The sequence below is a fragment of the Calidris pugnax genome, unplaced genomic scaffold, assembly GCF_001431845.1.
Source record: "Calidris pugnax isolate Ruff unplaced genomic scaffold, ASM143184v1 scaffold448, whole genome shotgun sequence".
Taxonomy (NCBI): domain Eukaryota; kingdom Metazoa; phylum Chordata; class Aves; order Charadriiformes; family Scolopacidae; genus Calidris; species Calidris pugnax.
Genome location: NW_015091198.1, coordinates 68085 through 80244, shown reverse-complemented (window position 1 = coordinate 80244; position 12160 = coordinate 68085). Strand labels below are relative to the sequence as shown.

Genomic DNA, 12160 nt, shown 5'->3' with positions numbered 1-12160 from the left:
TACTTTAAAAAAAACCAAAAACATAAATTACATTTCAACTGTTTTAAATAACTTTTCAAGGAAGTTATCATAATTTCTGCTTTCAACAGCTAATGTCTCTCAGCAATTATCTTGTAAATAGATAAAAGAAAATACTTTTCCATAATTTGGTAGGTAAGCTTCAGTTATATTTGTATACAATTTTAAAAATTTGGGTATACATTAATTTGGTAGGTAAGCTTCAGTTATATTTGTATACAATTTTTAAAATTTGGGTATACGTTAAGTAAATAAATAGGACTCTTACTAATGAAAACCAGCTCTCCCTTTAGCTGACACAATGATTTCTATCTTTAATCAAGAAGTCGAGACATTGCAGGACATACTTTGATTTGTCTAAATTCTCACTATAAATAAAACCAGGCTTCTAATAATAGATGTCCTATACACCAGGCTAGCTTTCAGCCTAGATGAGAACTGCGCAAAGGACTCTATATTCCCTTTTAACATAAATGGATGAAGACTTTACCCAGTGTCTCACTGAAACCATGTCCCCAAGCACACTGGACCAGGGGGGTCCTTAAAGCAAATCAAGTCTTCTTAGTAAACAAATACTTGTATTATTCATTTTAGGCTTATATAACTTTATAACTTAACTGTCAGTCAGAATTTGACTTTGAAGTTTCATAATCCATCATTTAAAACCTCCTAGTTTTCTGTAGTAAGTATACAGTACTTCCAACGTCCAATCAACAAAGATTTATCTTGTGTATGAACACATCCATTTTCACAATATTTCTTACTTGGTAAAGCGGATTTCCAGGTGAGACGTTAAATATTCTCTTGGGGTAAACGTGTGTTCCCAAACCACCATGTTGGGTACATAATTGATTGAGAAGCAGAGTTCAGAAAGTGCAGTGTGCAGTTTGTCCAGGCTATAAGAACAGTCAACAAGAAATTAAGAAAAATATTTAATGTAACAGAAGTACATATTATCATAGAAAGCACATGCTGGATGGAAGATGCCTCAAGAGCAGGTACAGCTCTAACTCTTCACTATCTTTTTCTGCTTTGAGACACTTTTCTAGCTTATTTAAAAAATGGTATTTTGGGTAAGAACACATCCTACAACTGCCTACTGCTCTGCATCACTGAGTGATGAGAGAGATATACATATTTTTATATACACTTTATTTTTTTTCCTCTCAAAAAGCATAGCCTGTTAAGGTGGTTCTTTCCTAATTGAACTAAGTCACACGTTTCCTACTAACAAACTAGTAAAAACCTAAAAAAATTGGGGGAGGGAATCTTAAGCTACAACTAAGTTCTCTTACTTCATCTTCTCTAATCTTAACATTTCTCTGATGCTTGGTTGTTACAACTATAGCAAAACCACTTCCCTTTCAGCAGGGTGTGTGTTTAGCCACTCAGTGACCACACTAAACATTTATTGTTTCCCTTTCTTAGCTTCCTTCCTCCTTGTACTTTTATCACTCTACCATCTTGTCCTCTGATCTTTCCTAACAATTATCTTCTACCTTTTCCTCCCCTATCATCTCTTATACCCCAAACTGTACTTATTAATTTTTCTTGTTATCTCTTTCAGATGTTTTTGTTACTTATTTGCTGGTGCTTTCAATTTTTCTATAGCCATTAACACGGAAACCTCCTCCAGTTAGTACAGGCACTGGAGCCTGAACTTCAGCAGCTGAGGGCAGCAAACAGCCTTTCAGCAGCAAGAAATTCCAGCCCATCCCGTAACTTTACCTAGTTAAGAGCATTAAGCAAGGCAGAAACAAAGATGCTGTCTGCTCCTTGGACTCCCACAACCTTTCAGATGACTATACAGGAAGCCTAACTACCGCACAGGGAACCTTTCTGCTCAGGAAAGGGAATGGCCACAGGGATAAACTACAAAGATAAACATTCCTATTTCTCTATGAAAGGTATCTCAGGCTCACAAGCTACAAAAATGTTATATTTACAGTCAATTAAACTTAGATAGATTAAGCAAGAAGCATTCAATATGTAAAACACATGTTTTGACTTGGGATTCAAGGTGAAAGGAATAGAAGAGGCTTACTTTGTCACAACCAATCTGTTTTTCCTCATGCTTTCTACTCCTGGTTTCTCCCTTTCAGGTTCTCCTTTCTTTCCAGTCTGTTTTTTTGACTTCTTGTTCACTGCTTGGCTGATGGTTTTGGCACAATGCTTTGGCAGCAACTAGCAGAGGAAAAAGAGAGCCCCCCAAAATTAAAATCCAACTTCTCAGCAGCCATGAGATAAAAAAATAAGCTTATGGTCCAGGTGGAGACTTCATCAAGGAAGTAACACATTCTTTCTTTGACTACTAATACAAAAAGTTTTCCTCAAACCATCTTCCATTTTATAAACAGAAAATCAGGGAAGAAAAGGTGAAGAATTCAGGAAGTTGAACCACCTAGACAATCTGAGAGGAGAATTAAAACTGTCACAACTACACTCACCTGATCACTCAGTGTACATTGTTCCGTGCAGATGTCTGTGATAAGATTTCGAGCTTGCTTTGCCATTTCATCCAAGAACATGTTACACAAGGAAAGACTACGATCTCCAATATGATGTCGCTGTTAAAGAAGAAAGAATGGAAGTCTTATTTCAGTTTCCTCTTAGTCCTACAGCATTTAGACAACACACACCCTCTACTGCAGTTCACTAAATCACAGAACTGATTTCATTAATCCATAATAAATTCATTAATCCTTAATAGTTCCATTACTATAAGTTATTATAATAATTTTTGAAGCAACTTGAACCATGAAAAGTCAAAGTCAAAATAGCACATTACCATTAAAAATATTTTGCTTACTATATCTTGCATATAATTTTCTGTAAAAGGAGGTAAAATGAGTTTTAAGAAGTAGGTTCTTCTGTTTAATTTTGGAATTAATCTACCCTAAAGTGTCATGTTCTGTGAATCTCCTTCTCATTAATTTGTATCAGTACTAACTCTATGAGGAAAAAAAAAGCATGCAACTCAAGCCATAGAGAAAGCACAGTGCCATTCACACCACTGAAAAAGTCAATAGTGAAGCTTTATGGCATTAATTTCTGGATTCAGTTCTTTTGTCACTGGATCTGCACAAAAACAGCCTTCTGCCTCAATGAAATCCTTCTTTCACCACTAATGTTCACTTTCTAACAGCCACACTACCACACATTGTACACAGTACACGAAGATTATTTTTCCAAAATGATAATAGTTACCCAGTCATACAATCTGGATATTGAATTCAGAGTTCTGCTGGCTGTGGCAAGATGTGCTGGCTGCAGCTGAATTCACAGTAACTAGTGTACAATGGACTTTGGCTATCGATTCCTACTGCTAATATAATTGTTCTGAAAGAAATCTTTTGTCCTGAAGTGAAGCTTTCCTAAAAACTTTTTAGGGGTTGTCCAGTTTGCAGCCGTTTAAAGCAAAATATACAAGGAAAATAATATGGACATATATTGAGATGAGGTTTAGTAGAAGACGATTCAAGGCTTAAAAAAGAAAAACCCACATCATACATATTTCAATAGATCTTATTCATATAATTGTTTCAGATGAGCACTGTTAGGAATAAGAACACACTTTCATGAGCACTACAGAAATTTGGCCAAGTTAAGCCCCGGAGTAATTCCAAACTCAATGGACACACAGGAAAAGTACTAAAGGATCTATTTCATTACAACAAAAATAGAAAGAATTTCCTCAGAATCAAACCACTTCCTTTAAGAATGGGCCCACTTCTTTAAGCAACACTCTGCATTTTCTCACTTCTGATACTAACCAAAGAGGGCTTCCATTACCCAGTTCTGACCAAAATGAATGCTTGCATTTTACTGTATACCCCTTCGGATTTTTTTAATCTTACTAAAGAAACCCTATTTATAACAAGCCTTACAGAACTCACAACTTTGTATTTCCTTCTTCTAACAAGCAAGTTCATAAATCATTTGAAAGAAAAACTGTTGCTTGTATATTTTAATAGGCACACAGGATTTATCAGCATCTAAGCGTGAATGATCCCAGAAGAAAGTCATCTCACCTTTGTACCTCAGTTTAATCTCTCTAAAGCACAAATAACACTTACTCATTTTGGAAAAGGATTTTGAGATCTATGGGTGAAGAATAACATAAGAAGCTATGTACTTGTTTTACTTCCCTTTCTACTCCCCTCCTCCCTCCAATTTTATTGCCATAACAAACACCTGCTTGCAGTGTTCAGCTCAACTCCCCTCTACTTTAAATGGAAGATGAAAATAACTACGACAACATATTTTAAAATTACCTCTTCTGGGCATAGTTCATGGGTGCAGCTCATAAAATGAGTACAAAGCAGTGGGAATGCAATCGAGTATCTTGACTGAGAGGGAAGCTCCAAACACTGCTGAAACATCTTCTCAAAAGCACGACTATAAAAACTGATCAGAAACAGACATTTAAATGGAATACATACATAATTTTGCTGCAAATAAAGTTTACTTCACACAAGTCAAATATGCTATTAGTGTCAGAATTGTAATTATAACTTACACCAAAAATTGCATCATGCTTTCAAATAACTTAATTTTCTGCATTCACTTACTATGCATTTTATTTGCACCTCCCTATTATTATTACCACCATATTTTTATTCTGATGTTTGCCACATAGGCACTGCAAAAACTTTCAACTTTTGCAAAAATTTGTTAAGGAAGAATCTGTGAATGACCTCACATCAATTATGCGACTGCTCGAAGAACCTCTATGATGTATCTTCAGAAATACCTTTATCAAACTAATTCAGATAGAAACGAGAAATTCTAATTGATTCTTCCACTGGCCTATCTTCCAACGAAGTTTCCCATTTAAAAATTACACTTGCAAGAAAAACTAAACAACAAATAATAGAAACGTTCTACAGCCAAGTTAGTAACATACCAAAATATAGAAAGATCTGAGGTTTCAACCAACATCTCCACCAAAGAATCTACCATTTTTGTGTGGAAAATGATTGTGTTCATCATTTTTCCTAGTTCTCTATGGTCTGCAAGACCAAGCGAAGCTTTAGAAACACTGGTGTAGGCCTGGAAAGACACAAGAAAAATTTTCTGTAATTTCTACAGCTGTTTTTTTTTTGCAAATTCCATTGCTATGATTAGGCTATGTGTAGGACACCTCCGTACTTAAAGATCATGGCTAGACTATTTTATCTTTCCAGTACAGTTAAAGAAAATCAAACTGCCTTTCAACAAAGTCTCCAAATGTCATTTGAATATGACACAAATCCACACAAACTTAGAATAAAGGTATTGACAAAACACAAACACGCACTTGTGAGCTCCCCTTTAACAATCAGGTTTTGGAAAGCAAGAAAAAGTGCATATTTTGAAAATATAATCCCCCCCCCTCTATTAAGTCAATTGGAGACACTGTTACTGTGACGTGCAGAAGGGATCTCACTGAAGGTTATTTTCCCACTGAACAGTCTCTACTTTCCCTTGGCTGGGCAGGCTGAATCCCACTCCACACAGCACACAGCTGCCAAACTGCTCATCCTCGACATGTTCTATTTCCAAACTGCTATAAACGCCCCAAAGAATGATTTGCAAAAAAGTGCGCAATGCAGAGTTACATCAAAATGTAGCAAATTATCTGCTTCAGTATTTGATTTAATTTAAGACTGTAGGTCATCCTTTGATAGCCTGTCATCCACTTACAGTGTGAGAGTAATCTAGAAAAGCAGCAATTTTATTAAACATTTTGGTTTTAAGTCAGTGAAGTGTCATGCGTCTTTACAAATTCTTACCTGCAATCTAAACCAATCTAATCTCATTCCTCTGAAGTCAAACACCTCTCCATCTTCAACTGCATCAGGGAAAAATACAGAACATAAACCCTTTAGAAAAACAACTACAAATTCAGATATACTGTATCAGACTTTCAAAGAAAACCCCCAAAGTGCTCAACAATTACTTGGGTACTGAACCTCATGCTTTTACCTAAGAATTTCAATGCAGCACAGCAAAACTAACAGGAATGAAAATATGTGTAATATGCTTTCTAAATTAAAAGGTAGGATTACTTCCCAATAGCATTGTTCAAAAGTTCTATCTGTAAAAAGCTCCCCTGGAAAAGGGACATACAACAAGCAACACATACCATAAATAAACAAAACCAAGGGAACAAATTCAGTTTATGCAAGTTATCTGCTCCCACTGATTGCACGAAACAAAAGGTGATGAAGCTTTCCCGAGGAATCCACCACTCTGATACCATTTTCCCAAGTTCACTTAAACTTACCTTGTTTCACGCTTAGTGAAGTCATTGTGTTTACAAAAGAGGACATGATGATTGATTCATCCTCTGGGCACACTGAAAGATTCTAAAATAAATATTGTTGCTATTATTATTTCAAACTTGAAACTTGAATATTATTATTTCAAACTTGCTCATGACCAATTTATCAGTTATACTCTGAAATATACAAAAATTTACACAAGGTAACTTAATTGATGGAGTATTTCCAATAGTGCTGTTTAAGAGCTTTGACTTTTTAATTCATTAGTTGATGACAGACACCCAGAAAAGCTTACTTCCAAACCAACATCTCCTTTAAATGAAAAAAATCTGTCAGTAGATACGTGCCCACACATTGTCAGGCTGTAGTCATTTACAAAATGGACACCAAACAATTTCCTGTTATATATCAGAAACCAAACATTCTTCTGAACTCTAGAGGCACCTGATCTGTCTGCAAAGAAAAATTGGCCGTGGCAGGATGTAACAGAGCCCACACCAGCATCACTTTGCTTGCCACGAAACCCCCTCTCAACAGGTTTTTACTAACATTGCCCTCAGTGATTGATACCACCTGAAAGCTGGGCTACCAAGTTTTTAAATTTTAAAAAATTCAGCAGTTCATGAAAAGGCAGTTTCAGCAATTGATAAGATCATATTTCCATTAAATAATACAACAGAGAAGTTTCTCATAATTCTAGGTATGACTCTATTAAGTCAATTGGAGACACTGTTACTGTGACGTGCAGAAGGGATCTCACTGAAGGTTATTTTCCCACTGAACAGTCTCTACTTTCCCTTGGCTGGGCAGGCTGAATCCCACTCCACACAGCACACAGCTGCCAAACTGCTCATCCTCGACATGTTCTATTTCCAAACTGCTATAAACGCCCCAAAGAATGATTTGCAAAAAAGTGCGCAATGCAGAGTTACATCAAAATGTAGCAAATTATCTGCTTCAGTATTTGATTTAATTTAAGACTGTAGGTCATCCTTTGATAGCCTGTCATCCACTTACAGTGTGAGAGTAATCTAGAAAAGCAGCAATTTTATTAAACATTTTGGTTTTAAGTCAGTGAAGTGTCATGCGTCTTTACAAATTCTTACCTGCAATCTAAACCAATCTAATCTCATTCCTCTGAAGTCAAACACCTCTCCATCTTCAACTGCATCAGGGAAAAATACAGAACATAAACCCTTTAGAAAAACAACTACAAATTCAGATATACTGTATCAGACTTTCAAAGAAAACCCCCAAAGTGCTCAACAATTACTTGGGTACTGAACCTCATGCTTTTACCTAAGAATTTCAATGCAGCACAGCAAAACTAACAGGAATGAAAATATGTGTAATATGCTTTCTAAATTAAAAGGTAGGATTACTTCCCAATAGCATTGTTCAAAAGTTCTATCTGTAAAAAGCTCCCCTGGAAAAGGGACATACAACAAGCAACACATACCATAAATAAACAAAACCAAGGGAACAAATTCAGTTTATGCAAGTTATCTGCTCCCACTGATTGCACGAAACAAAAGGTGATGAAGCTTTCCCGAGGAATCCACCACTCTGATACCATTTTCCCAAGTTCACTTAAACTTACCTTGTTTCACGCTTAGTGAAGTCATTGTGTTTACAAAAGAGGACATGATGATTGATTCATCCTCTGGGCACACTGAAAGATTCTAAAATAAATATTGTTGCTATTATTATTTCAAACTTGAAACTTGAATATTATTATTTCAAACTTGCTCATGACCAATTTATCAGTTATACTCTGAAATATACAAAAATTTACACAAGGTAACTTAATTGATGGAGTATTTCCAATAGTGCTGTTTAAGAGCTTTGACTTTTTAATTCATTAGTTGATGACAGACACCCAGAAAAGCTTACTTCCAAACCAACATCTCCTTTAAATGAAAAAAATCTGTCAGTAGATACGTGCCCACACATTGTCAGGCTGTAGTCATTTACAAAATGGACACCAAACAATTTCCTGTTATATATCAGAAACCAAACATTCTTCTGAACTCTAGAGGCACCTGATCTGTCTGCAAAGAAAAATTGGCCGTGGCAGGATGTAACAGAGCCCACACCAGCATCACTTTGCTTGCCACGAAACCCCCTCTCAACAGGTTTTTACTAACATTGCCCTCAGTGATTGATACCACCTGAAAGCTGGGCTACCAAGTTTTTAAATTTTAAAAAATTCAGCAGTTCATGAAAAGGCAGTTTCAGCAATTGATAAGATCATATTTCCATTAAATAATACAACAGAGAAGTTTCTCATAATTCTAGGTATGACTGACATTTTAACCTAAAGGCTGAAAAAAATGCAAGCGACTGACATTTTAACCTAAAGGCTGAAAAAATGCAAATTATCACTTAATCATTTATCTAAGTCTCATGCTTGGTACCTGCTGTGAATTAATTACAACTAGAATTCAAGACAACTTTTTTTCCCCTCATTTCAGTTTGCTGCTAAGGATTATCCTATCTAAACACAGAACTCTTGTGCCAATTGTACAGCGTTTAGGTGTTCACTAAATCAAGGAAATAATTTCCCAGGAATCAATGACAAATGCCAAAAATATTTCATTCTGTTACTATAAAAAAATAATCTGTTAACATGTAAGTAGAGTTATGAGCAAAAAAGGCCCAAATACAGTTATTTTGGTATTGAAATAAACCCAAGGATTCAGTTACATTTAATAATTTAAACAGTGATACCAACTGATATTTAAACTGTTTAAATAGTTTGTTTAATTAAGTAAACAGTAGAGTATGCAAGTTCCACCTTCTGGTAATCAGTGTAACACTTGAAGTGTGAAATTAATTTTGGAACAAAAAAGCTTAGAGTACAAACTTGTCAAGTTTGAGCAGCTGACCTAGTCACACAATTTGCGCTCCATCTAGTGGTCATTAGGAAATAAAACCAAAAAAGTTCAGAAAGTCTATCACTTCTTTGTCAGCTTAAGCGAGAAAATGTTTCTACAGCGCTCCTTCAGTGGCAGTACACGTTTTATTGTCTCTAAACAAAACACTGCTTAATAACATTTAAGTATTCATATAACAACCAGAAGTACAACTCTACACCCCAGAATTAAACAGCAAGTTGAGTTAATCTGCCTTATTCCATAATGTTCAAACTATTTTTCGTAATATGTTTCGTAAAGACATTTTGGAAAAAAAGCCCTTTTAAAAGAAGTTTGCATTTGAGAACCCAAACCCACAGCCTTGACTTACCTGAACAAGCTCATTTAAGACCACTGCATCAAAGCCAGAGAGATACTGTACGTAGTACCTCTGCATCACGGGACCGTATTTTCGCACGTGTGCTCTGAGCTCCTCCATGTAGAATATCAGCTCGGCTATGTGTCTGGGCAAGAAGACAAGGAAAAGCTTACAAATAAGAAAACATCCAAAAATATTAAAGACAGTTTCTACCAGCGGAAAGCTTCTCGAGGGGATTTCCTTCTAATACCTTGCCTTTAAAACTATTATTCATCGGCAATTTCTGCAGGAAAATGTTTGTTCATGCTGTAAAATGAGTCTACATAAGTAATTTTCTCTGCAAAGTAATATCCACTCATCAGAAGATTAATTAGCAGGATGCCCTCATGGTAATCCTCAAAGGTTTGTATAACTATCCACTTATTTTTTTGAAGAAGCCCTTCTATATTGCTCTATATGAAAAAAAAAATTAAATCTGAAGAAGTGGTTAGATCTGAAAAATACAATTGTAATAACTGCTTTTCTGTCGGGTTGGTTTTAGCTTGTTTGTTTGGTTTTTAAAACCATGAGGATGTTCAATACTTGCACAGGTTGTTTCAGAGAGGCTGTAGGACCTCCATCCCTAGTACCTAGTCCAGTGAAGAAAATCCAATGTTTTTCTGCTCCAGCTGTAGATACAGCCCTGTGATTGTCACTTGTTTAAACTCCTGCAGTCAATCCACAGATTTTCAGTTCCATCTTGTGTACAATCTTGAGAACAGCTTAAAGAAAACTAGTGCATTTCTGCCAATTCATAAGCCTCTTAAAACCATTTCTCCATATTACCTTCTGTTTATGATTACACTAATGCTGTATTATATCAATAAATCTCATCTGATTTAGAAGACGGTGTTGCTACAATACAAGAGACATTCTACAAATCAACAAATCAAGTTTTTTGACAGTTTCCTTCCTCCCACCACTGATTTGTTCAATGCAAATCAGTAACACTGAAGACACATGATAAAGCTTTTCTTTTTTTGTTTTGCTTCCTCAAAAGGAAAAAGTATAAAACTTTAATGAACTAGTTTTAATTTTATTTCTAGAGAACACAGATGTGTTTCACTGATGTGCTTCATATTCTGGGATACCCAGGTAAAGATTTTCTGAACAATCTCCACTCTTCCATTTATCCATCCTTTCCCAAGATTCCCTTGCCTTCAAATGCATTTCATCTGCAAAATTCTCATGAATATTTAAGGTATTACACTAGAAATTGTTAACATACTTATCTATGAAATCATCTGCGCTCTTCTTTGGCATATTATCTGCATGACGAAGCAGCCAAATTATTTCATCACGAGCAAATGATAGTGCCATAAATACAAAAAGTGCCTGAAAAAGACAAGTTGTTAAGTAGGTTTTCTCGCAGACTGAAGTGTTCCCCCCCCCCCAAACAAACTAAATGTTGTGTTGTCACTGACAAACGAAAAGTAAGACTGCAGAAATGCAAAACAAAAGAATCATAATTACCTTGGGACCCAGCAGGCCTGGCTGATCAGACAGGACAGTAGCCAGTTCTTTCAGTGCAGAACGTAAAAACTTGCGTCTCTCTCTATGCATTGAGCCACTGCATCAAAAGAATAAACCGAAACATCACCACAAAACACCTGATTTTTCCAAAAATTTAAGCCCAAGCACAGGCAGCTCGTATCATACCAACTTTGAAAGTTCAGAGTTTCAAAGGATGTGGTTCAATTAAATTGGCATCCCCATCACCAACGCTGTATATTCCTGAAGTATGATTAAATTTAAAAACCAAGTTCTCAGCCCCTGGTCTGTGATTTGCATTTGATTCCACTAAAACATTTCTATTTAGTTTGCATTCATATTAAGCAATTAGACAAAAACTGGAGAATATATAAACTAAAGGCTTCTGTCCTCAAAATTTGAAAAATAACCTAGAACTGGGGAAGTTAAATCGATAATGGCATACACCATTAAGCAAATCCAGATCTAAAGGAACAATCAGTACATGATCTCATTTGAAAACGCACAATTCAGGCAGCATTCAAAAAAATCCCATTTATACGTTCTTTGCAACTTCACTAAGAAAAACAACACTAAAATCTGCCAGGAAAACTTGGTAAGACACTTACGCATGTGAAACAGCAGCTTCTTTGCACTCTCTGATGTCATTAATACGCTTGTTGTAGCTGCAAGTAAAAAGCAATGTACTAAGTTAATAAGTACCAGTAGCACGATTTAGAAAGCGCTGCAACTTGTGAGGAGCTGCAACGCCAAGTAGGATACAGCAAAAAGCACACACAAGACTTATTTCCAGCTAAATGCTAAAACTGGATATCCAAACAGAAAATACTCTCCACTGAAATGGTGCTGGTATTAGCTGGGAGAGACCTCAGCTTTGTCACTGCAGGGGGTTTCATATGATATATTGCAGAAACAACGGCAGACACTTGCAACTTTTCAAGCAAACTCTGCATTCACGACATCATTTCTCTTCCCTAGATTAAGATTTGTGGGCGAGATCATTAATTTTAGCTTTTGCCATTTTGAGACTGATTCACCGGAGTTTTTCAGAACCAAGATTAAAAAAAGGCACGGCAGTTATGAAATCAGGCTCCTGGAAGTTATGCTTTAAA

At 36.0% G+C, this 12160-nt stretch overlaps 1 protein-coding gene across 1 annotated transcript in view; it reads right to left on the bottom strand.

The window, feature by feature from the left end:
• The window catches only part of NCKAP1 (NCK-associated protein 1), a 49533-nt gene that overhangs the window by 20512 nt on the left and 16861 nt on the right, over positions 1 to 12160 (bottom strand). The window contains exons 10-20 of the mRNA XM_014959638.1: positions 11657 to 11713; positions 11031 to 11127; positions 10786 to 10892; positions 9531 to 9663; positions 7885 to 7966; positions 5793 to 5851; positions 4925 to 5070; positions 4293 to 4425; positions 2466 to 2585; positions 2063 to 2202; positions 783 to 914 (exon numbers count right to left, since the gene is read on the bottom strand). Coding sequence (XP_014815124.1) covers positions 783 to 914; positions 2063 to 2202; positions 2466 to 2585; positions 4293 to 4425; positions 4925 to 5070; positions 5793 to 5851; positions 7885 to 7966; positions 9531 to 9663; positions 10786 to 10892; positions 11031 to 11127; positions 11657 to 11713 — 1206 coding nt within the window. The remainder of the gene's footprint in view (positions 1 to 782; positions 915 to 2062; positions 2203 to 2465; positions 2586 to 4292; positions 4426 to 4924; positions 5071 to 5792; positions 5852 to 7884; positions 7967 to 9530; positions 9664 to 10785; positions 10893 to 11030; positions 11128 to 11656; positions 11714 to 12160) is intronic.